Source organism: Eucalyptus grandis, chromosome 9 (assembly GCF_016545825.1).
Source record: "Eucalyptus grandis isolate ANBG69807.140 chromosome 9, ASM1654582v1, whole genome shotgun sequence".
In the NCBI taxonomy this organism is placed as follows: Eukaryota; Viridiplantae; Streptophyta; class Magnoliopsida; order Myrtales; family Myrtaceae; genus Eucalyptus; species Eucalyptus grandis.
The window spans coordinates 36,934,344-36,958,110 of NC_052620.1; the positions used below are offsets into that span (position 1 = coordinate 36,934,344).

At 39.2% G+C, this 23,767-nt stretch overlaps 1 protein-coding gene across 1 annotated transcript; it reads right to left on the bottom strand.

Moving 5' to 3' along the window:
- Positions 1–12,041: 12,041 nt before the first annotated feature.
- On the bottom strand, positions 12,042–16,216 carry LOC104419619 (aconitate hydratase 1). Its single transcript, XM_039302270.1, has 15 exons — positions 16,037–16,216; positions 15,818–15,922; positions 15,386–15,546; positions 15,197–15,289; positions 14,894–15,079; positions 14,542–14,703; positions 14,202–14,346; positions 13,950–14,092; positions 13,813–13,869; positions 13,659–13,738; positions 13,488–13,563; positions 12,867–13,052; positions 12,507–12,574; positions 12,307–12,425; positions 12,042–12,223 (listed from the first exon to the last, which is right to left on the bottom strand). Exons 1-15 carry the CDS (start codon positions 16,038–16,040, stop codon positions 12,057–12,059), a joined length of 1,752 nt encoding a protein of 583 aa, XP_039158204.1. The 5' UTR covers positions 16,041–16,216; the 3' UTR covers positions 12,042–12,056.
- Between the last annotated feature and the right edge of the window lie 7,551 nt (positions 16,217–23,767).

Consider the following 23,767-nt stretch of genomic DNA (forward strand, 5'->3'; position numbering starts at 1 on the left):
GGAATCTCCTCCAAAGTTTCTAATTGCGATTAGAGTTTACCCCGGGCTGATTCACCTTTGTAATGAGAAAATATGATAGTGATGCTTTATTGAGCCTTTAGCGTGTGACTAGAAAAATCACTTTGTGTATCCTACTATTCTTTAGTGGAAGTTTTGGGTGATTCGTGATTTTTTCACATTTGATTTCAATGTTAAGTCATTGGTGTTATTGTTGAAAGTTTTATTCTTTATCAATTTGGTTATATTTGTTTTTTGCCAGTTTGTTTCCCGTATGAAAATCTTTTACCAAAGTTTGCATTTTGGTTTTATTGTAGGAGACTTAGATTCCGTGCTGAATCTGAAAACGAATGTCAAATGCAAGGGTAAATCTTATTCTCAACTTGTATGTACAACTCTCACAATTGATACTCAAATGACTCAAAGACCAATAGCTTCTAAGTAGAAATTACACTAGAATTTAATCAACGATGCTTAAATTTGAACACAAATAGCTAGGTAGCCTACGCTTCAGACTCAAACTATATTGGAATTGAATCTATGACACAACTTGTTTTAGGTGTAGCTGAAATTAATCAACAATGATACCATTGGATAAAAAACACAACGCCAGAATTTAATCAATGATGCTAGGCTTGTGGAACAGCACCAAAATTTAATCCACGATACTAAACCAAACGAAGACACACACTGAATTTAATCTACAACAGGAATCTTGAAAATCATAGCTAAAATGCGATAAAGTAAAGATAAAGTAAACGTAGTTGTTGTGTTGTACAGGATTTCTCGTTGAACAGGTTATGTATTTATAAAGTGAGCTTAGTAGCCATCAGTTGGTTATTTCTTCTCGGGCACCACTCTTCACACTCTCCGTGCTTTTTTCTTGGCAACTTACCCATAAGCAACTGCCTCGATTTGTGGACAATGCTCATGACTTGCTCATCAAGTAAATAACGGCTTCCCCTATTTTTATCGCATTCACGTAGTAGTTATTCTCGCCTAAGCTCTAATACTAATCTCACTTAAACTCCAAAGTCTGATGTATTGTTCCTATAGCCTAACACGTGGCAATTAACTACTTGGATGTCGACTCTGACTAGAATTCTGCCAACACTTAGTTCAAATTCCCTTCGAACACTGGAAAAAAGACGTTTTCTAAGCAAAATGGAGAATATCACCCTTATTATTTCCCTTGGTATAGTTTCGAGAGAAAAATTGATCCCTGGATTGATTTGTTCATGGTGGTGTTGCCCCGGGTTCTCCCAACATCTCTCCATTACACCATTGTCAATTATTTCCCTCCTCAATCCTAGCGCTTACGTGCTGAGTGTTTTAAGCGTGGTTAACAATAGCGCTCGCCAAGATCAACTTCTATGTCAAAGCTTGATGCCAATAACTTGAGAGCACCTATAAATATTGATCAGACCTCAGGAGCACTCTTACCATGTGAATCATGGTGACGGATTGATGTGGTGAAAGAGGAAACCTAAATAAGTAATACTACTTCTTCTATTGATTTTAGCCAAGAAGCTGTTAGAAATCGTCTCTGAAACAAGGCTTACCACTGCACAAGCTTTTAATGCTGTAAGGCCGCTCAAACCATCCCTCGAGTGCCAACAGGCATGCAGCCCTTCTAATAAAGGGATTGAGGGGTAGGAGCCGAGAAGTACCAGGTCCAAGATTCAATTCTCCACAAGGCATCGCACACACATTTTATATAGAAAAGAAGAGTAAGATTTAAAAAAATAATAATAAATAAATAAACTATCTCTAGAACTATCAAGTGGTCTTGAGTTCCTTAAAGAAGCATCCAACCCTGTAGAAACACGCAACAAAACACCAAATGCTAAAGGGAAGCTTATAAAGTCATTGTAAAGAGCTTATAAACAGTATACAATGATTTCATAATATGTTTATGCACTAAACTAATGCATTTGACGTATAAAGGAATATGTTGTTCTGTAGTTCGATTTCATACGGCATCAAACTGCATAGACCGGAAACAACTTTGCTTCTTCTGGAAGTGGGAAAGCTACAAATAACATCCAACAAACAGTCAAAATATATAATAAAGATTTCAATAATAATATTCTCATGCATTATGAGATAGATAATCTATTACTCCGTGCCAAGAAGTACTAAATTTTATCCGTACCAATAAATTTCAATAAGTTTTAGTAAGTGTCAAACAACCATTAGGTAAAATTTCTTACAACTTTTAGTTAACTTACCAACACTTTTAGAAAATTTCTATATTTTTACAAATTGCAAATTATACATTATTGTATGAAATTACTAATATTCGTTTACATAAATTACAATTGCTTCAATTTTCAATTTTATGTGAAATCACCAATCAAAATTAGACCGAACAACTTTATTATACTAAATTACCAACTAGTTTCAATTTACCATCTCTCATTTGAATTCCTTACTTATATTTATTTTTTTCTTAGAGATAAAGAAAATTGGTAATTAAAAATAGATAAATAATTATTGATAGCCAAATCAAAAAGAGGCAGTAACACATAACTAGTTGATATTCCAATCGAAGAAAAGTTCATAATTGCTCTTATTACTATTGGTAGGTTCTAAAAAGAGTTAGTAAATTCAACGCATTGGTAAGCAAGACAAATAAAAGAGGCAACATAATAGAAAATTTTGGTAAAATCAAAACAAATAAAATAAGCATCTGTAAGCAACTTAGATGAGAGTTGGTTAACCTAAACTAGCTAGTAACATAACGGGAGAAAAATTGGTAAGACACAGAAATAAAGATCAACACATTTATATAAAAGTTGGTCAATCTCGAGTATTAGGAAGAAAGTGTATAAATGCTTATAAAAACATAGAAAAAGGTTAATTAGCCAACTGTAAAAGAGAGTAATTTTGTAAAGATGACAATAAATAATCAACATGTTACTTAGAAGTCAGGTGAAACATAATTTTTCAACAGCATTTTATTAGCAGTTACCAACTTTTAAGCAATTATAACATAACAGTAGAATTGTGTAAATTACGTAATTACAAAAAATTGGCATTTTGCAGGCTGTTCAAATCTGGTATTTCATAGAAATTCCGGTAAATTAATAAATTATTGAATAATCAGATAGCCTATAATTTTTAATAAGATTATTTTCACTTACCAATTTTTTTTTTTCCGAAATCTACCTTCGTGGACAAAAATCCTTTCTTTAGCGAAACAATTGAATAATCCAAATTATGTAATTGCGTTAATTATAACAATCTGAAAATCATATACATACGTACATATATATATATATATATATATGTACATATGTAATATTTTGGAGAAAATATCAAATAAGAGTTTAAAGTGCCCTCATTTTTTCAAATAAAAATCTGGAGTGGATCTTATTCCAAATAAAAGTATGAAGTAAGAATGTTTCAAACAAGGATTTAAAGTGGTTATATCAATTTCAAATAAAGGTTTGGCTTTCTAGTTAGTCAAGGGTATTTTCATCCTTTACCTTTTGAATTTTCATTTTTTTTTTTCCTTTTTCTAGTTTTCTCTTCTTCTTTGTCGGTGGCCAATCGACCATCGGCGATACCAGTCGGACAAGGGGTCACCCTCCCCGATCAGAGGCGAGATTAGCCTGGCCTTTATCTGCACAAGGGCACATTGCCAACGGTCAGCGAGGATGGCCTTGCCTCGGTGAGGCAACCATAAACGAGCCAGGCAAGACCGGCCCTCACCCATGACCAACAAGGGTCGCAACCCCAGCCGGCAGACTAGCAAGATCACCAAGCCTTCGCCCAAAAAAAGAGAAAGACAATAATAATTTAAAATAAAAATAGTCTTTCAATGAAAATACCCTTTGACTTATCGAAATATTTAGCCGACCAATGACCAACAAGGTTAGGCCTTTACTTGAAACTACCATAGCTACTTTAGGCCCCTTATTTGAGATTAATATGACCACTTTAAGAAAATAAAGAGCCACTTCAAGCCCTTATTTGGAATTTTCCCTTAAATCTTGTCTAACCTTATAATGGCCTCATTGATTGTAAAGATTAAGGTCAATGAAAAAACTAAGGCCCTATTTGACAATAATTTTATTTTTCTTTTTTCAGTTCTTTTTCGTTCTCCAAACGGAAAAAAAGAACGGATTCGGGATTGATGGTGTCAACTAATTTTTATTCCTCGGAACAAATTAATAGCCAAGAAATAAATTTGGAATAGAAACAAATTGTAGAAAAGTTCTAATTCTTTATTCTTAGGAATGAAAAAGAAAAGTAACGCCATTTTAGTTATATATACATATATATAAAAAGCTCAATGTAACCTCATGCTTGTCTTTACTGAGTGCTAACACAAGATCTCGGTCTCCTAACCCAATCCAAGTCCTTATTTTTCGAATAAAAATTAAAAAATTCATAAATTTAGGAAAAATTTAGAAATTAGATTTTGAGTAGCTTTATTAGATTTTAGTGTTAATTGTAGTTTAAATTAATTTAGCATAAAAATGAAAAAAAAAATCAAAATTAAATTCAAAATTGAACAAGCTTTTAAGGATTTACAATATGGATTTTTGAATGTCGTTTCTTTTTAGAAACAATGCTAGGTCGTGAAAATTAGCAACTCTGGTTTTCTTCCCTAAAGATTCTATAATAACATCCTTTAAAACCATCTGCACTCGTTTTAATAGAAAATTATATAGCTCTAAACAAGTATTTTGCATTACTATTTCTGTCTTGTGTTTATAAGTAAATTAATAAGCCTATCTTCCATAGATTTCTTATGTCATTTGCTCAAAGGTTTGATGAATTTGTGCAAAACACCCAAAATTGCTTCTATCACCAATTGTTTCGCCATTGCTCATTCTACCAAGCAATGTTTGTTTTTCTTGGAGTTTAAAGCACATAAGGTCTATGCACATCGATTTTCTAAGGTCATCGTAGAATATCTCAATCAATTAAATCTTTATAAAAGTTCAGCTTATTCATATATAATTGTTAAATCTTCACTAACATTTTTATAATTATAAGAAAAAAATGGGAATAAGAATTTTGCAATCATACCAAACGTATTTCTATTCTTTTTTATATTCCAAAATAGAAATTATCTATAGTCTCAAACAAGTTATTCAACTCAAAATCTCGTCCAAAAACAAAAATAGAAAAAAAAATATTTTCAAAGAAATTATTCTTGGGAACATAAATGTTCTCAAACACATCTTAATGGTTCCCCAAAATAACCCTAACTCCCATTTTCTTGATTCCTTTTCGTCGTTGGCGTGCGCACAAATAGTTTATACACATCTTAATGGTTCCCAAAATGACCCTAACTCCCATTTTCTTGATTGCTCGGCGTTGGCGTGCGCACACAAATAGTTTATACACATCTTAATGGTTCCCAAAATAACCCTACCTCCCATTTTCTTGATTCCTTTTGTCGTTGGCATGCACACACACAAATAGTTTATACACATCTTAATGGTTCCCAAAATAACCCTAAATCCCATTTTCTTGATTGCTGTCGTTGGCGCGCACACAAATAGTTTATACACATCTTAATGGTCTTCAAATAACTCTAACTCCCATTTTCTTGATCTTGTCGTTGGCATGCGCACACACAAATAGTTTATACACATCTTAATGGTTCCCCAAAATAACCCTAAATCCCATTTTCTTGATTGCTTTTCGTCGTTGGCGTGCGCACACTAATAGTTTATACACATCTTAATGGTTCCCCAAAATAACCCTAACTCCCATTTTCTTGATTCCTTTTCGTCATTGGCGTGCGCACACGCAAATAGTTTATGGTACTCATTAAAAAAATATATATAGTTTGTCCTGTCCACCTCATCCATACAAATGTTCACATGACAGAGAAGATGGAAGAGGTTTATTGATGCTACATACATTTGTCTTTTTATTAGTTGATATGGAATAAAACAAGCTATGAGATATAGTTTCTAAGGAAACTTCTCTCTAAAAGTGCGATTCTCGTGGAATTGAGCAATGGTATGGGGCACGACCGTGGAAATGAATTACTTAAATTGACGTCAATGCACCAATCAGAAGCAGCAAAGGCAGAAGATGAATCGCCAGATTCGACCAGCCACAACTTAAAAAAAGAATATGGGGATGCGCGGTGTCCAGGAAAGGAGTATCAAAAGGAAGTACCAAGTCTGTCTGTAGCAGAGAGAGCCAATGGGCGTTCTAATCCAAGACGCCAACCCAGAGTCACATGCTCTCCAGACTCTATATACTTCACGCCCACCAGAATCATATATAATTACTTAGTTAATTAAAAGAAAAATAATTTCAGAAATATTCTGCTTCCATTTTGACTTCACGCCAAACCCTCTCTATTTTAGTCCATGGGATGTGTCATTCTTTCCCTTATACTCACGCCAAACCCTCTATTTAAGTCCAGGGGATGAGTCATTCCTTCCCCATACCCTCAAATATAATTTCGAAATATTCTGCTTCCATTTTGATCTCCTGTTAATTTCTTCTTCGCTTGGCAGATGGAACTAGAGCAACCCCGGCAACCCCATCTCAACAACATTAACAAGTACATCAACCCAAGAAATGGCAAGGGTAGTCCGTCACCATCGCCATTACCATCAAGGAGTGATTCAGCAAGCACTCCGCATCCTTTCGAAGCTTGGAGTGGGAGTCCCAGCAGCGGGAGGCATCTCCGACGTGGAGAAGGTCTCGTGGCTCCGCTCTCAGATCATCAGCAGACGCCGAGCTTGACTCACCATTCGGCAGGCGACGGCTCACCTACGCTGACAGCACCGCCTCCGGCCGCTGCATCCGCTACGTGGAGGACTTCATCGTCGACAACATCCTTCCGTTTTACGGTACGTGTGTCGAGTGTCTAAGAGATTTTTATTCTAATTTCGCACACGGACAGCCATAGACACAACTCATCTACAGTCGCATTTCCTAAGCTAATACGTCATTTTCCTAAAAAAGGAAACTCCTCCGTTATCAATTTTTGCAAGTCAAATGCATTATTGAGTGCGTACGCTTTGTAGAAAGCCAAGTGCAAGTCAAATGCATTATTGAGTGCGTACGCTTTGTCGAAGGGTTGACATTCTCCGAACATATGAAAATCATGATCTTTGTAATAACATTTATCATTCATGTACTGAAAACTGTGCGCTTATACGTATAGATTAATGTCACTCTCGATGATATATATCATACGAGAGTCTATGTCAATGACTTTTACATTTTACTTTTGATTTTTATTATTTGACTTCATCATCCAACATTTGAATTATATTTAGTATCGAATGCCTTGCATGGTATCTTGTAAATCGGGGTACTAAATCGAGAACTTCGTTACAAGATATTATGCGAAGCACGGTTGATTTATCAGAACATTAGAGTGTTATATTCTTACCCTAGACATGAGAGGCTCCTATATGCATCATACCTGGTAATAGCCACTTAAAGAAGTAACGGGAATCCACCTCCTCCCCAGCTTCCATGTTCCTAGGCAATTTCTTTTCTACACCTAAGATAGAAATTCTTAAAGTTTCTCAAGGCCCTAGAATTTAGATGAAGCCTTTTAAAGACATGCTCAAATCCACGATATTTGAAATATAATAGATAAAATATTTAAATTCATCTCAGTGTCGTGTATTTTTCCATAATTCCTTAGTTTAGCCTCCCTTTTTTCTCATTCCTGCCCGTGGACAATAAAGTAATTTTCAATGGGCAGACCAAAACAGGAAACAATCCTTCTAGATTTTCGCCTATTTCATTCCAATGGACTTTGTCTAATAAACAGTAGGTCAATGTATGACAAGACAAGGCAAAAAGTCGATGCATATAAGACGAGAAGTTGCAACTCTCCACACGACCCTTTTTTCTATATCCTGTGCTTTGTCAAATATTTCCAATGTTTTGTCCGAATGCATAAAGCTGATGACTCTAGGTGTGTAAAGATGTACGACCCAAATTTATCGTCATTTCACGTTTTTCAAACATTTTCATCCTATGATAATCAAATCCTACGGTACACATTCTACAAGGGATTGTGCGCAGACCATCCTTAACGTCAATCCTATATAGAAGAACCACTGAATGAGGGTTACCTTTATGCATGTGCAAATAGGTAACTCCCACACGTCGAATAGCCACGTAGGTCACCGACCACCAAGACGGTGCACGAGGCCTCGAGCTACATCAAACGGTGCTTAGGAGGTAAACCTGAGGACGTGATTTTGTTCTGCGGATCAGATCCACTGGGTCGATCAAGCGGCTCCAAGAAGTCATGGGCATTGCAGTGCCATCGATCCTAAGAGAGACGATGATTAAGTGCATGCCAAGCGAAGAGAGATGGGTGGTCCTAGTTGGGCCTTATGAGCACCATTCAAACCTCTCATGGAGGCAAAGTCTAGCGGAGGTCATAGAGATCGGACTAGATGAAGATGGGTCTATAGACATGGAAGATTTAAGGCAAAGCTCGAGTCTTATCGAGATGCAAACAGGCCAATTCTGTCTTTCTCAGCCTGTAGTAATGTTACCGGGATTTGCACTGACACAAGAGCTGTCGCGAAGCTGCTTCACCAATTTGGTGCCTTACTTGCTTTGATTTTGCAGCTAGGTGAGCCTTCAGTTTCATGGAATTTCTAACTCAATCGGAGAACTCTTTATTCAAATAGATAATCCACACAAACCGTTTGCACTCAACTGAGGAAATGTTACAAGACTATACAATTGAACAGTGCACCTTATGTGGAAATCGACATGATCGGGGATGTCGACGGTTACGATGCTATCTTCCTGAGTGTGCACAAGTTCCTTGGTGGACCTGGTCTCCAGGAATCCTGCTCATGAGCAAGGCTCTCTATCGGCTTGGATCATTTCCCCATCAACCTCTGGAGGAGGAACTGTTGATTATGTGAATGGCTTCAATGAAAAGGTAAAAGCATTGATCTGTTACAAAAGATAAGAGCAAATTCAAAAGATAAAGCAATTGCCAAAACCATTCTAATTTTCATCAGTCAAGTAACTGTTAAATTACTTGCCTAGCAGGATACATTATACGTGGAAGACATTGAAGAAAGAGAGAATGCTGGGACTCCCAAATTATTCAGATCACAAGAGCAGCATTGGCATTTTGGTTGAAAGATTACGTGGAAATGAAGATCGAGAAACTAAAGCACAAGTACATTAAAGAAGCAATCGAAAGGCTCTCCAAAACCAGAACATAGAGATTCTCGGGAACAAGACAGCTAAGAGACAAGCTATATTGTCTTTCCTGATATACTCAACAACCACCCCCACCAGATTGTAATAAAAAGGGAAGAGAGAGAGAGGGCTTTACCTGTGGGGAGAATGGGGACGAAAGAGACAAGCCTCTCCACGGACCTTTTGTTGCCACTCTCCTTATGACCTCCTTTGGCATTCAAGCGAGAGGCGGCAAGCTTTTGTGCCAGTCCATATGGTCATGCCCTACTTGGCATTAGTGAAGTTCAGTCCCATGCATTTAGATGTGCCATTCAAAAGGTAAGATGCTTGTTCTCTTTCCTGTAAGACAGTTACACAAACCTTCAGGTTTTCAAACTGTAATAGCCATACAAGCGAGGGATCTATTAGGCAGTACTCCTCAACCAATGAGATAATTTTTAGTGACATATAAGATTAAGCATTTGACTAATCGTCTGTGAGTTTACCTTTATAACAGGGTTTTGCTGAGTGAACTGGATGGACCAGAGTCAGCTTTCCCCACTACCTTCGGAGGAGGAGTTCGAGTACATTATTGCTGCACTGGAGTTTGTAGCTCTTTTGGCCAGAGGTTCCTTCTGCTCTATCATTTCAACCTGAAAACTGGAAACTGGACCTTCAAAAGAAGACATTCATGGAGATTGTAGAAAGAAAAGGGCAAAATTTTATCTTAAATGACAACAAGGCTGGTAAAAATCTCAATGGTGATGCTAAACATGAGAGCCTCATTGCCAAGTACATGTCATACTGGGAAAGTGCAAAACATATTGCAGGTCTCCTCCCCAAGTTTCCTCCCGCCCAGGCTCCAGGAAGATATTGATCCAGAGCTGCTATACCTGCCTCTAGTAGAATATTTGTGAAAGAAAATTATATTGAATAAAGGCGTGTACAAAATCTATTCTAATAGACTATGCAATTTTTCAAATACTATGTCACCATGAGTCATCTAAAGATGATAAGCAAACTGATTCTTATGATAAGCAAACTGATTCTTACAGCCAACTGCATATATATGAAACAGCTCAAAATGACCATTCATGAATTGTGGGAACATTCTCTCCGCCATCATCAATGTTTTCAATCAATCCCAATGTTTATATGGCAAGTGTTTTAGCATCCCTGAAATGGGCCTTCACTGAGATCGGAGCACTTACCATGTGTGCATTATGATGACAGATTGATAGTGAAAGAGGAACCCTGCAATAAGTTATAACACTTACTATATAACTACATTCACATGAATACATATCCAGCTGCATTTCGATAAAATGAGGTCAAGGCACAGATATGAGCCAAAACCATGTTCACTAATCCTCTACGTAACTGTAAACAGTTCAATATGTCAGAGCTATTTTAATTGGATATTCAAATCAAATATGTCAAGAATGGTTAGAAATTACTAATTGCTTAGGCACTAATAATAACTATTCTGGTCAAAATATCTTTCCTGTAATGAAATAGATTTTTCTATTTCTATTCTTAGATAAGTTTCGAGGAAAAACGTGTTTGATAAAAATACAAAATTTATGTTCTCGACATAAAAACGATATAGAAATTTCTCCCATCCGAAAAGCCAAAGGATGGCAGTGTCAGGCAACAATTGACAGGTGGCAAGGGGGCTAGTGGCAGGCGGGCAGCGGCAAGGGGCCAATAGACAAGGCAGACAATCAGCGGTGGACGGCCACAGACGGCCAACAGTGACAAACGGAGGACTGGCTAGCGAGCGGGCTATGAGCGGTAGACAATAGACGATGGGCGGCAGCGACAAGTAGGGGGACGGTGGATGAAAGAATGTGAATTTTTATTTCTCATTTCTATTCTAGAAATAAAGAAGTCATTTATGTTTCAAACTTATTTCTGAATAAAAATTTATTCCAAAAGAAATATGACATTGCTATCAAATGAATTTATATTCCAAACAGGAAAATAGTTTTAGAACAAAAATAGAATGGTTATCATATGCGCCCAAATGACCAAGATTGACAATTCAATTGCTAAATGTCATTACAAAACGAATAACATATTAATCTTAAACATGCGGTGGTGAGATATAGTCTCTAAACAACTCTTACCACTACACAAGCGTTTAACACTGCATGTGAACTCACTTGAACTCTCCCTTGACAATCAGGTAGACTCAGCTTCCTTAGAGAATCAACAAACTTTATGCAGCCTCTAATCACCACAGAAACTTGCAATAAAGCACAATATGATATTTGAAAATCAAACCAAAAAAAAAAGTGAAGCCACTATTATCAATTTTTCTGCCAGCTTCAAAGGAACAGAAGGTTTCCTCCCAGAGATATATCTGCATCATCTTTTGCTTATGAGCATATTAGCTCTATTCTCTTTCAAAAGAAAAAAAGGCTCAATCATACGAACTGATAAAGTAAAATCGAAAGGAAGAAATGATACAGGAAAGAAAGAATGTAGACAAACCTTAAAGATGGCGACATGCTGGTACTTTCAGAATAGCTTGCCAAAAGAAGTTGAGGCTTTCCATTGTCACCTTCTTATATCCCTTGAAGCTTCCTTTGATTTTACAGACCCTTTTCATCTCATATGTCGTAAGTCAACTTTCAAGCTCACACGTTGACACCTAATTTTTATTTTCAAGCACATAAAAATCGATTAAAAAAAAAAAAGAGGCCGCGTGGTCGGGCCCAGGCCGGATCCGGCTTGGCCCGACCCGCCCTCTTCTCTTCTCTTCCCCCGTGGGCCTTCGGCCCACCCTTTTCCTCTACCTGCAAAGGTTGTCTCCCATGAGGAATGTGCCAAAAACTAGATTTGCAATCACAAAGAAAAGCAAATTCCGAGGATAATACCAAGGTTGGAGTAGATCGCTAATAAAGAACCAACAACTGCAAATACAACTGCATGTTACATACCGTGCCAGCAAGAGCATAGGCAACCACAAGAGGAGGAGAAGCCAGATAGTTAGCCCTAGTTAGGGGGTGAACACGTCCTTCAAAATTTCTGTTTCCAGACAATACAGCTGCAGCTACAAGATCTGACATTGTGCAAATTCAACAGTTAAGTGAGCTTATAACATTTTCTTGATGATATTATGCAGGATTATGAATTAATCTCTACCATTTTCAGTAATAGCTGATGCTACTGATTCATCAATATCCCCTGAGTTTCCAATGCATGTAGTGCATCCATAGCCAACAATATTGAATCCTAATTGGTTCAAATATGTCTGCAAGCCACTGCAAAAACAACACGTCTAGCTTAGCAAGAAGATCCATGGTTACTAACATGGGAAGAATACTTGGATCGATTAAAGGCACCTTTTCTGCAAATATTTGGTCACAACCCCAGAGCCCGGAGCAAGACTTGTCTTAATCCATGGTTTTACCTGACACAAGATTTATTTTGTTCAGATAAAAAAAACTAAGTCATCTACAACCAAATGTAGCAACTCATCAAAATTTTCTGTTAAAAATTTGAAATATGCTGCATTGATTCCAGCTACATGAGCGAAGAATCAATTCAGTGGACAGTAGATCGAGTAAAATTTTGCAGAGGTACATGCAGATGCACATGAGCCTATACCATCAGGTGACGGGTGTAGCAAAATCCATATGAACATCAAAACGTATTGCCTAATATATTCTACTTTGTCAGAAGAAGAGTTTCTGTCAGCCAACCTCCAATCCTAATTCACAAGCCTTCCTTGCTACCAAAGCAGCACCAAGCATTACACTAGGATTTGAAGTATTTGTGCAGCTAGTGATAGCTGCTATAACAACATCCCCATGCCGAAGCTGAGCTGGAGTCCCATGAAATGTGAACTCTACAACCTTTCCCTGTGATTCCTTTGGCACAGCAAAACCCTGCAAAGACATGGATGAAAATCAGTCAAAATCCTACATGAAGACAGAAAAAAAATCAAAATCAATAATACTACATGAAGCATGCCATTTTGCCCATCTAAAGGCTCCTAAACTCTTCAACAACATAGTTCAAAAATTCAATGTACGTAAGAGGAGCCTGCATTAAGATTTCGACAAATAAAGTTGCTCATCAATCAACTTCTGCACAGTTAAAGCAGCACAAAGAAAAAAAAAGGCTGGTAGAATCGATGTCAGTAGTAAGCACAAGTCAACACATAGTTAGATAACTATTTTGTTCTAGTATATTTACCAGAGTACAAGCACTGCATGCGAAGGGCAATTCACTTCCCAAATTTTGGAACCAACAAAGAGCCCCATGACCATGCACACCTATGATCACTTATAAAGAGTATACAAGATTCCGGAAAGCCTCACCTTAAATCCAACTCTATTATCCAAGCATGCATGCCAATCAGCTTTCATTTCTTTCAGTGGGACTCGATCGTGTGGCCTGGAAAGCGTTGATTCTTAGCCGATAGAAGGGTGAAGGGGGGGGGGAAACTAAACCTACTTTATGGCAACGGTATTGTATCCACTGGGGATTACCTTTTGGGACCCGAAATACATGGTTCCACATCCTTAAGATCCAGTTCCAGATAAGAGGAATATGTTCTCTCCACTTGGGGCTGCTTCCAACACAAAGATTCTTAGCAAGAAATAATGATGTACTCTTAAAGTCAAAAACATTCATAAAACTCACCTCATTGTAATCCACAAACATCTTGTTTGCCCGCAAGTAAGATTCTATCATGGCAACCTATGAAGTTGCTTAAGTTAACACAAGCAAGTACTCAGTACGCAGTACAAATTATGACGAAAATCTCTGTGATTACTTACGGTTTCCTCACTTCTGCCTGTCAATTTAAGATACTGCAGAGTGACATGATCAACAGGGAAAAAGCCCATGGTGGCACCATATTCGGGTGACATGTTAGCGATGGTGGCACGATCTGCCAATGACAATTCGCTCATTCCTTCCCCTGCAAAAGCGACACGACATTTAAAAACAACAGTAACAAGAAGGATTCAGTGGCTGTGGAATATCTTGAACAGAAAGGATTAACGATGCAGGGGAATCAGAAGATGTACCATAAAACTCAACAAATTTGCCCACAACGCCATGCTTCCTCAGCATTTGTGTTACGGTCAAGACCAGATCAGTTGCTGTTACCCCATCTTTCAGCTTCCCAATTAATTTAAACCCAACCACACCAGGAAGGACCATGCTCATCGGCTGCATCAAAATAAGAGATGAAAACAGAAATGCTAAGAAATGACTGAAAAAACTAATGGATGTATCTTCATACTTCAGAACATCTTGAAAAGGACATACTAGTGTCAAATGACACTAGTTTATCAGCCATCCACAGTAAAAATAAAATAAAATAAATAATAATAATAATAATAATAATATATTGAATTCTCTTACCTGGCCAAGCATTGCAGCTTCTGCTTCTATTCCTCCAACTCCCCAGCCAGCAACTCCTAATCCATCTATCATAGTTGTATGTGAATCAGTACCAACAACACTATCAGGGTAAAGCAAGCCGTTTGTGTTGAAGACCACTCTGCCAAGATATTCTAAATTAACCTACAAATAGATTCCAGCTCAGTTTGTCAACTCAATGATACAGGCCAATATTCTGGTAAAGCAAGAAGATTGCATATTCTCAAAGGACACGGCATGTAATAGTTCCACCAGGGGATATATACAGTTTATTCCACTTCTTATGTTAAAGTCATACATATGACCAGTATATATGCACTATATGTTTTACTACCTGGTGGACAATCCCCGATCCAGGCGGAACAACAAGCATATTATGAAATGCAGTTGAACCCCACTTGAGAAAGCCAAATCTCTCCTTGTTCCGATGAAACTCAAGTTCCATATTAGCCTGGACAGCATTTTCAGACCTTGCCACATCAACCTGAACGGAGTGGTCGATAACAAGATCCACTGGAACCTGCGTGATGATTGACATGTTCACAAATGATAGTTCAACTACTTGCACACACAGATAAAGTTCCTTCACCACCAACGAGTAGCTGGAACGAGCAACATGCTGACATATAAAGCTCACCAGTGGGTTGATTTTATTCGGATCTCCCCCAAGGCTATTCATCGCATCACGCATGCAAGCAAGATCAACAACAGCAGGCACCCCAGTAAAATCCTGATACAAATGACGACGCATCATCAAATTTCAAACATGGCAACTCTTCAAAACCCTGATCAGCATCAATGACACAAGATGCGCAGCTCCATGTACCTGCAGCAACACTCTAGCCGGCTTAAATGGGATCTCGACTTGTCTAGGAGAAGTGTTTTCCCAGTCGATGATCTTCTCGACATCCTTGCTCTTGACCTGGAACTCGTCGCAGTTCCGAATGGCGGACTCCAGAAGAATCCCAATAGAGTACGGCAGCCTATCTGAAGCATAAACAACGGAGATTGAAATTGAACAGGTAGATTCCGCTAGAATCCCGACAAGAGTACGGCACTCTGCCACTCTTATCCGCAACAGAGGACCATCGAACTCAAAAACTACTAGAAAACGAACTTCGCACTCGCGCTAAACACCGATCAAATCCACTCCGAAGCGCCATTAAACTCATCATTTCCAATCCAAAACATCGAAAGGAATCGAAAGGAACGACGACGACGACGACGACGAGGAGAGGAAAGAACGAGAAGCACTGACCAATCCGGGAATCGCCGAGGGCCGGGAGAGAGAAGTAGGTCCCGAACTCGCCGCCTCCGGGCCTCTCGAGCGTCTTCAGAATGCTCTTGAACGGATTCTCGCAAGCTGACACGCCGAACAATCGGATTAGAGAGAAAGTTTCGATCGCGGTTTCCGACACCGGAGCGCACGCATCAACGGGAAACGGGAAACGGGAAACGGCGGAAAGCGGCGGCTTACCCATGGATGAAGATCGGAGCTGCTCCGCCGGCGGCGAGATGCGGCGACAAGATTAGACGGAGATCTGAATCACGCGGAGAGAGAGAGAGCTAGAGAGAGAAACTAGAGAGAGTGAGGGAGGGGGTAGGGTTGATTAAATATCGGGGAGAGATTTCAGAGGATGAGAGAGAGAGAGAGAGAGAGAGAGGGATCGGTGGGGGTGGTTGGTTGGACATGGGAAGATGCAATGAACGATTTTGCGGGGGGACTCTTTTTGTCGCGATCGTTTTCGAGAAAAATGGGGAGACGATGATGGTGACGACGGCCGGGGCCCAGGTTGAGGTCACGTGTTTTATAGTTCTTCTTCCCGATGCCGAGTTTTGGATTATTATTTAAATCTTTTTTGGCCTTTCATCTTTTTGGTGCTCTCCGCATATTCTTTCCTCTTTCCCCACCCACCAAAAAAAATGGATGAGGGAAGAGGGGAATCGTGACCTCCTAAAGCTGTGTTTGGTTACCGGGATAACGGTGAGGATGCGATGCATCTTGTGTTCTCCGGTATTGAATTCTTTTCCAAGATAGGATAAGGTCAAAGGTAATAGAAATAAAATCCGAATTCAGGAATTCAATGTGAAAGGTGAGATGAAGGTGGAGCCATCTATAGCTGCAAGTCAAAACGTAGCGCCACCGTCCTTGTTTTCTTGAACGAAAAATGAAATTTCGAGTTTTCAAGTAGAAAGAGGGCTAAAGTACGTAATAAATGGGGTTGCTGGCTTTTTATTGAGATTGTGGACTCTTTTCTAGCTCTTTTCCTTAAGGAAGCTAGTTGGATTGGACATATCAAATATTTAGACAATGATAAGAGAAAGAGCTTATGAGAAGCTTTTTTAAAGCGTCTGCCTTCTGTCCTTGATGTCGAGTTGGATGTAAAATGTTAGATTGCTACGGCACGATATGTTGATTGAAGTACGGTTTATCTTATTATAGTTTCATAGTTCATAATATTTCTTATCGCACAAAATCCACAATGGCTATCATGTCAAATATTACTATAGCTATTATGCTTCCTTTAGTATTTACCTTTCCACTCCATTGGTTGTTGTATCATGTCAAATATTACTAGGAAAGTCTGCACTGATAACTCTTAGGATCAAGTCATTGTGCAATCAAGTTTTCAAAATGTAAGTCTTTGTGATCAAATTCTCTCTCTTTTTTTTATTTGTGCACTTTGGTCATTCTGGCAAAGTCATGGGTGAAATTGATGACATGGATTTTTCTTATTATGTTTTTGATATAGATGGCACTGATGTGACGTTAAGAAAAGTGTAAAGAAAAAAAAAATTGGAAAACGAAAGTTGTGAGGAAAACAAAAGCAACCCAAAATTTCTTTATAAAAAAAAAAATCGAGAGAGAATTTGACCAGTCAGGGCGAAAGATGGGAAAAGGGGAAAGATTATATATGTATTTATCACGGGTCGATAGTTTCCTTGGTTGTGGATCAACCCGTATGGGGCCTGACAAGCGGAACTCACTAGGCTAGCTTTCCTTCTATAGTTGTTCCGCTAAACAATACGACGAATAGCTCTTTTATACGAGATCATACCATGCCCAACTTTGCTCTGGCGTCTAGTTCATCGAGCGAGACAGCAGCCCTCATTAGGTTTAATAACAACTAGTTTCGGCCTGCTCTAGCCTCATCAGGAGAGCGGCATCAGCTCTCGACCAGTTTATGCACGGGAGGCCAATCCCATCTTCAAAGCTCCTAAGTAATATAATCCTTCAATTATAGAACTCTTAGCACCAACCGTCCCATCACCACTCTCACGAACCAGTTGTATACATCATCTCTGCATCATTATTCTTCACTCAATAACCCAAGCTTCACTCTTAGTAGTTCACGGGTACAGGAAGATTCACGAACCATGTCATATTCACAATAGATATAAACATATATATCATTTCAAATATATTTATATTCATTATTTTATTGAAAACTTATTATATATTACTATCATGTACTTTACGTTTCTATTGAAATTGAAAACACGCCAACAGTTCAGTCATTAAAAATAGAGTCTTCTGTCCCTCGAGGGATAGATTAGTTCATCATCCTTGTTTCTCAACCAATGTGGAACAATGCAATTGTAATATTCTGACTCGCTAGTCGCAAGTCAAGCTCTTATAGGAGATACAAGCTTGGAACGCTTCATAAGAAAAAAGGACATTGTGGAATGATTGTTTTGCGTGCGTTCGTCTTCGCTTTGTCCTGTATTGATTGACTTCCGGACGTCGGAGCATACTCACCCCTATAAATTCCACAAGCATGATCAATTCGTGCTTTCAGCTTGGACTAAGGCTATTTTGTCCTTACACCGACTAATGTATCGCCTCGCCACGCACAGGGAACACAAGGCGGTGGTGGCGTTTGAATTTCCCCCGACAAGGTAGGGGTGGCCTCATGCCTATCCTCGAGACAGTGGCTCTTTCTCTTGCTTAATTTTTCTTTTTTTAGTTATGGTTTGTTTAGTCTTTCTTCAATGTTTTTTTCGTTTTTTTGTTTGTCCTTAAATTTTTCTCTTTTTTTTTTTTTACTGTGGCACCACCTCTGCAAAGCAAATTAAAAGATGATATGCTATACTCCGGCGCCTCATGTCGACAAATTTGACGATGAACTTGCCAGAAGGATTAAATGGCATCCCATAAATAAATAAAAAATTATGATTTGATTGCACATCGAAATCAAACTTTTAAAATACTTGATGCAATTTTTTATGCCTACACCGACTTTTAAAAATTAGGCAGCCACACGTTCGTATTAGCCCAAAAATGATATTTCTTGACCTAGATGGTCAAAAGTTTGACGCGAAAAGAAGGCCCTTTTTTGGTAATAAATGAAAAATTAAAATTTCGAGACCTTTTTAAGCAAAAATAAAAAGCATGAAAAGGATGAGTCCCTTGATCTTAGAATATGTTACTCGCTATCTGCTTTACTAGATTCCAGACTTTTGGACATTGATCACCGACAACATCCATGTCCAATGGACTCAAATCAAGGATCTATTTATTTTTGTAGAGAATAAGTGATTTAAAAAAATATTCAAAATAATCTTCTATATCATTTGAAACGATTAATTGATAAAAAAATTCTCATTATGGTAATAATTCATGTCTAATCCTTTTCATGAATTACGAAAATATTTTTTGTTCACTTATTTTTATTTTTTTTTGTAAAAGTAATCAATACAAACAATCATTTTTAAGAAAATATTGTATAAATATTTATTATTTGCAAAATAAACCCACTCTAATCATGCATCAAAAGAAATGATTATGCAAAAATAACTTTATATCTAAGATTCTCTTTTAGACCACCTAAACGTGGGCACTCGTCATGCAATCCCAACTACCATATGGTTTAAGATATGAAAACTTTGATGAATTGGAAGATTCGGATGACATTTGACCCTCCTTCATTGAACCACTAAACAAAAGAAGTACTAATAGAAGTGGTCTTTAGTATATACCCCCCAAAAAAAAAAAAAAGGATAGAATTTTTTCCAGTCCCTCTTTAATTTATCCGCTCCCTCGAAATAATATTTTGACGATACCATCTTTTATGGGTCCTACGTTTTGGTACGATATAGCCAATGGCGATTATTAAAGTCAAATGCGGGGCCCATATTGCATCCCGCTCCTTTTACTCGGATCTTCTTTCTCTTCCTTTTGTGTCTCTCTATTCTCTCTCTTTACCTATTCATGATCCTCTTTTTCCTTTCCACCTTCTCCACTTATGTCCTCCTCTGCACCCTTGATCCATGACTAGCAGTAGGGATCTGTCGTGGGTGACGGTGGCCACGACGGCCATTGACCCGACGACGTCGCGCTCCGGCAAGTGGAACTCGCACCTGCACCTCTCCATTGTCGCCCTCCACTTCATCGGAGCTGAACCCTCCGTGTTAACCATCACCAGCTCCTTCCTTTTCAGCTCGTGCATCATATTACTGCACCTCCCGCCTAGGACCTCCCGGTCGAATAAGTAATAGAGATAAAAGTAAAAAAGAAAGAAGGACAAAGTAAAAACAAGACAAATTGGGTCCCACATTTGTCATTAATTATTACCGGTGGGTATAACGTGCTAAAAAAGCGAGACAATGAAGGATAATATAGTCAGAACACCGTTTTAGGAGTGAATAAGTCAAAAGAGAGGTGGAAAAATCATGTCGTGAAAAGAAATTATCTATTATTGAAGGTCGCGTTCAATTTGCCATAATAGCTGGATTTGGCCGGTTGGTGCTAGAGGGATTTCATTAGAAAATCCGTGAAAGTAAAAGGACTTGATTAGACAAATTACAAATATATAAACTGGATTAGAACGATGACAATATATATACTTGTCCATATCTCAAACTACATAAATGATTATTAATATAGCCCCATGGGTGCTAAAAGCAAAATTTGTCAAGACTCGGGTTTTGTTTGTTCCATAGAAAATCGATAATTTAAAAAATATTTTCCTTAATATGATCATTTATATGTCCATATCAATAGATGAACAAAAAATATATCCATAGTCCATGATAATGTTGAGACATAAATTATTATCAATAATGAAAAAATGTTTCATCAACTAATTATTTTAAGAAATATAAGTGATTATTTTTAAATGAATATTTTTAAAATTATTCATTTTTTTGTGAAAACCCTCGATTTATTAGTACCATAGATTAGGAACATTATAAGGGGAATGGCGAAATCTGGTTGAGACCGCGCAATCCTGGGCCTGGGCTTGATCTGTCGATTGTCCAAAAAGGGCCTTGGCTCCTTTCATCATTCGGTTCGGATTTTAAGGTCCATTTAAAGATTGAATGGGACGGGTTCGATCATTCCAACGTAGGCCGGCAACAGTAATTTGGCAAGCGGATGGGCCGTCCGGTCCAACCGGATTCTACCTTCACCGGCTGTGGTGTACGGCATGCGGATCCGTATCTCTCTCATTCTTCTCGATTCACCTCTCAAAGTCGCCATACGTTAGCCATAAAACAAGCGAGCAATAATAGTGGACTGCGTATTGATGACTCTCCAAACTAGATAACGACGAAATGCCATAAAATCGAAAGAAAAATCACTTTGTACGGCATTTCAAAATTAATTACGATGAAGCATTTTAAAATCATATAGGACAATATTTCAAACGTACAATATTTTGAAAAAGTACTAGACTGCACTGCTATTCATAATATTATATGCCCAAAATTTCACACGATATCAAAATAAGAAGTCTTAAATTTGAATCTTCATGTACCTCTATGGGTGTTTGGAAACATTTTTTAAACTTGCCTTGAAGAAATGCTGGCCTTCCAAATGCTGAAAGCTCGAGGCAGGTCCTAGGTTGCCTTGGGCTTTCAGCATTTTCAGAAGGTCCGATGCACTGTTCATCTTCCTCTTCGTCGGATTCTCAGATGTCGGCCGGCGAGGTGGTGATGGGTTGGAGAGAGGCCGGCGTGGTCGCGGCACCTCGGCGACCATCGCCGACCGGTCTCGCGACCCAGATCTAGGTCACGTAGGTTCCCTAGGTCGTGGTGAGGTCAGTTGCCGCGACCTCCAGCGACCCACGACCTCGCTGCGACCTAGATCTGGGTCGCGGAGGTCGCCGGATGTAATGACCTAAACCCGGGGCAGTACGGAGGGATGGACTAAGATCGCCTTGGCAATACACGGGTGAGGCCAAGAACATGTCTCCCGTCCCACATCGCTTAGAAGGGGAGTCTTGGGCTAGTTTATAAAGACTTGGGTCCCTTTAATCTGTATAATGTGTTTCACGTACGCTTCCGCTACATTGAAAACAAAGCCGTGAGGGAGGACAAGTCGGTGGGCCATGCTTCCAAAGCGGACAATATTATGGCTTGGGAAAGGGAAGGCCCGAGAGATGACCCTCTACCCCTGCATAACGCGTTTTAAAGTCGTGAGGACTTAGTATCTACATAACGCGTTTTAAAGCCGTGAGGACTCGGTATCCAAAGCGGACAATATTATACAATGGTATTAGAGCCGACTCCCGACTGCGTGTGGGGGCTACAGCGAGGACGTTGTGCCTTAAGGGGGGAGAATGTGACGACTCAAACCCGGGGCAGTACAGAGGGATGAATTGAGATCGCCTTGGCAGTACACGGGTGAGGCTAAGCAGTACGCGAGTGAGGCTAAGGGCATGTCTCCCATCCCACATCGCTTAGAGGGGAGTCATGGGTTAGTTTATAAAGGCTTGGGTCCCTTTAATTTGTATGACGCATTTTACGTACGCTTCCGCTGCGCTAAAAATAAAACCGTGAGGGAGGATGGGCCGGGGCCCATCTCTCCAAAGTGGACAATATTATGACTTGGGAGAGGGAAGGCCAAGGGATGGCCCTCTGCCCCTGCATAATGTGTTTTCTTGCATAACACGTTTTAAAAGCCATGATGACTCACTGTCCAAAGCGGTGTTTTCTTGCATAACACGTTTTAAAGCCGTGATGACTCAGTGTCCAAAGCGGATAATATTATACAGTGGGGCTCAGGTCATTACACCGAAGGTTGCGGCGACCCAAGCCACTCACAACATCGCTGCTACCCAGATCTGGGTTGCGGAGGTTGCCTGGGTTGCGGAGGTTGCCTGGGTCGCGGCGAGGTATGTCGTCGCGACCTCCGGCGACCCACGACCTCGCCGTGAGCAGATCTGGGTCGCGGCAACCCACGACCTCATCGCGACCCAAATCTAGGTCGTGGCGCGCGACCTTCACGACCTCGCCGCAACCTAGATCTAGGTCGCGCGACAAGACTGTGAGGGTCGCCGCGACCCTCACCGTGCCACCTCCCCCTCGCCGGATCGCCTACCCTTTGCCGGCGGTGACTGGTGAAGCCCTTGGCGGCGATGGCGGTAAAGCCTTGGCCGGCCAACTTCCTTTTTTTTTTTTTTTTAATAATAAAAGTCTTTTACAAATTTAATTTAGCCAAACACTATTTTGTACAAAGATATTTCACAATGAACTTTCACAAATAAATTTACCAAACATGTTTTGCATTTTGAAAAAATACTCTTAACTCAAAAGCATTTACATTTTCTCAAGGTCTTTTTCCAAAAGTCTTCCCAAACGGCATCTTACCTCCCTCACCATTTTGCGTTTCCCTCTATTAATGTTTGGCCTGAAGTCCAACCTGTTCGTGATAGTAGCCTAGAAAACTTCATAATAACAAAATGATACAATGGCCATGCAAACTTTATATACTCATCTATGCAAATATTTTGTCTCTATCCTCCTTCAGTCTCTTGCCCATTCAAATATCGAACTCTTAATCACGTGATAAATACAGTCATGAAAATTCGGGATTCTTTTGTCGAGACGCCAAAATCGAGAGAGCAGGACAAAACCCGGGCACAGTGCCACTTGAGTCTAGACAGTTTCTTTTCCTTTGCTTTGGCAACTCTTCGTTCCCCAATGCCATTCATGTACATTCAGCAAACGGTGCAAGATTGGGTGCAAAACACAAGAATGAATATGTTGCATGCATAATGACACTCAAGACCTCTTTCGTGCATCAATTACCATCAGTTAGTCCCTCAAATGAATTGAATTATCATGAAGGCGGTCCAAATCCGAAGTTTGGTTATTCATTGTTTACTCCACGATTTTATTGGGACATCCACAGAAAAGTACCCAATTTGGTGGACTTCTCGAGCAACAACATCATCCACATCTTCAACTTGATCGACTCTTTTCA

What these genes read in the sequence shown, in the direction of transcription:
- LOC104419619 (XM_039302270.1), bottom strand. An exon ending in CCTCGGCGATTCCCGGATTG is followed by an intron (nt 15,547 to 15,817) that starts GTCAGTGCTTCT and finishes TTTATGCTTCAG; the next exon opens with ATAGGCTGCCGTACTCTATT. An exon ending in GATCGGGGATTGTCCACCAG is followed by an intron (nt 14,704 to 14,893) that starts GTAGTAAAACAT and finishes ATCTATTTGTAG; the next exon opens with GTTAATTTAGAATATCTTGG.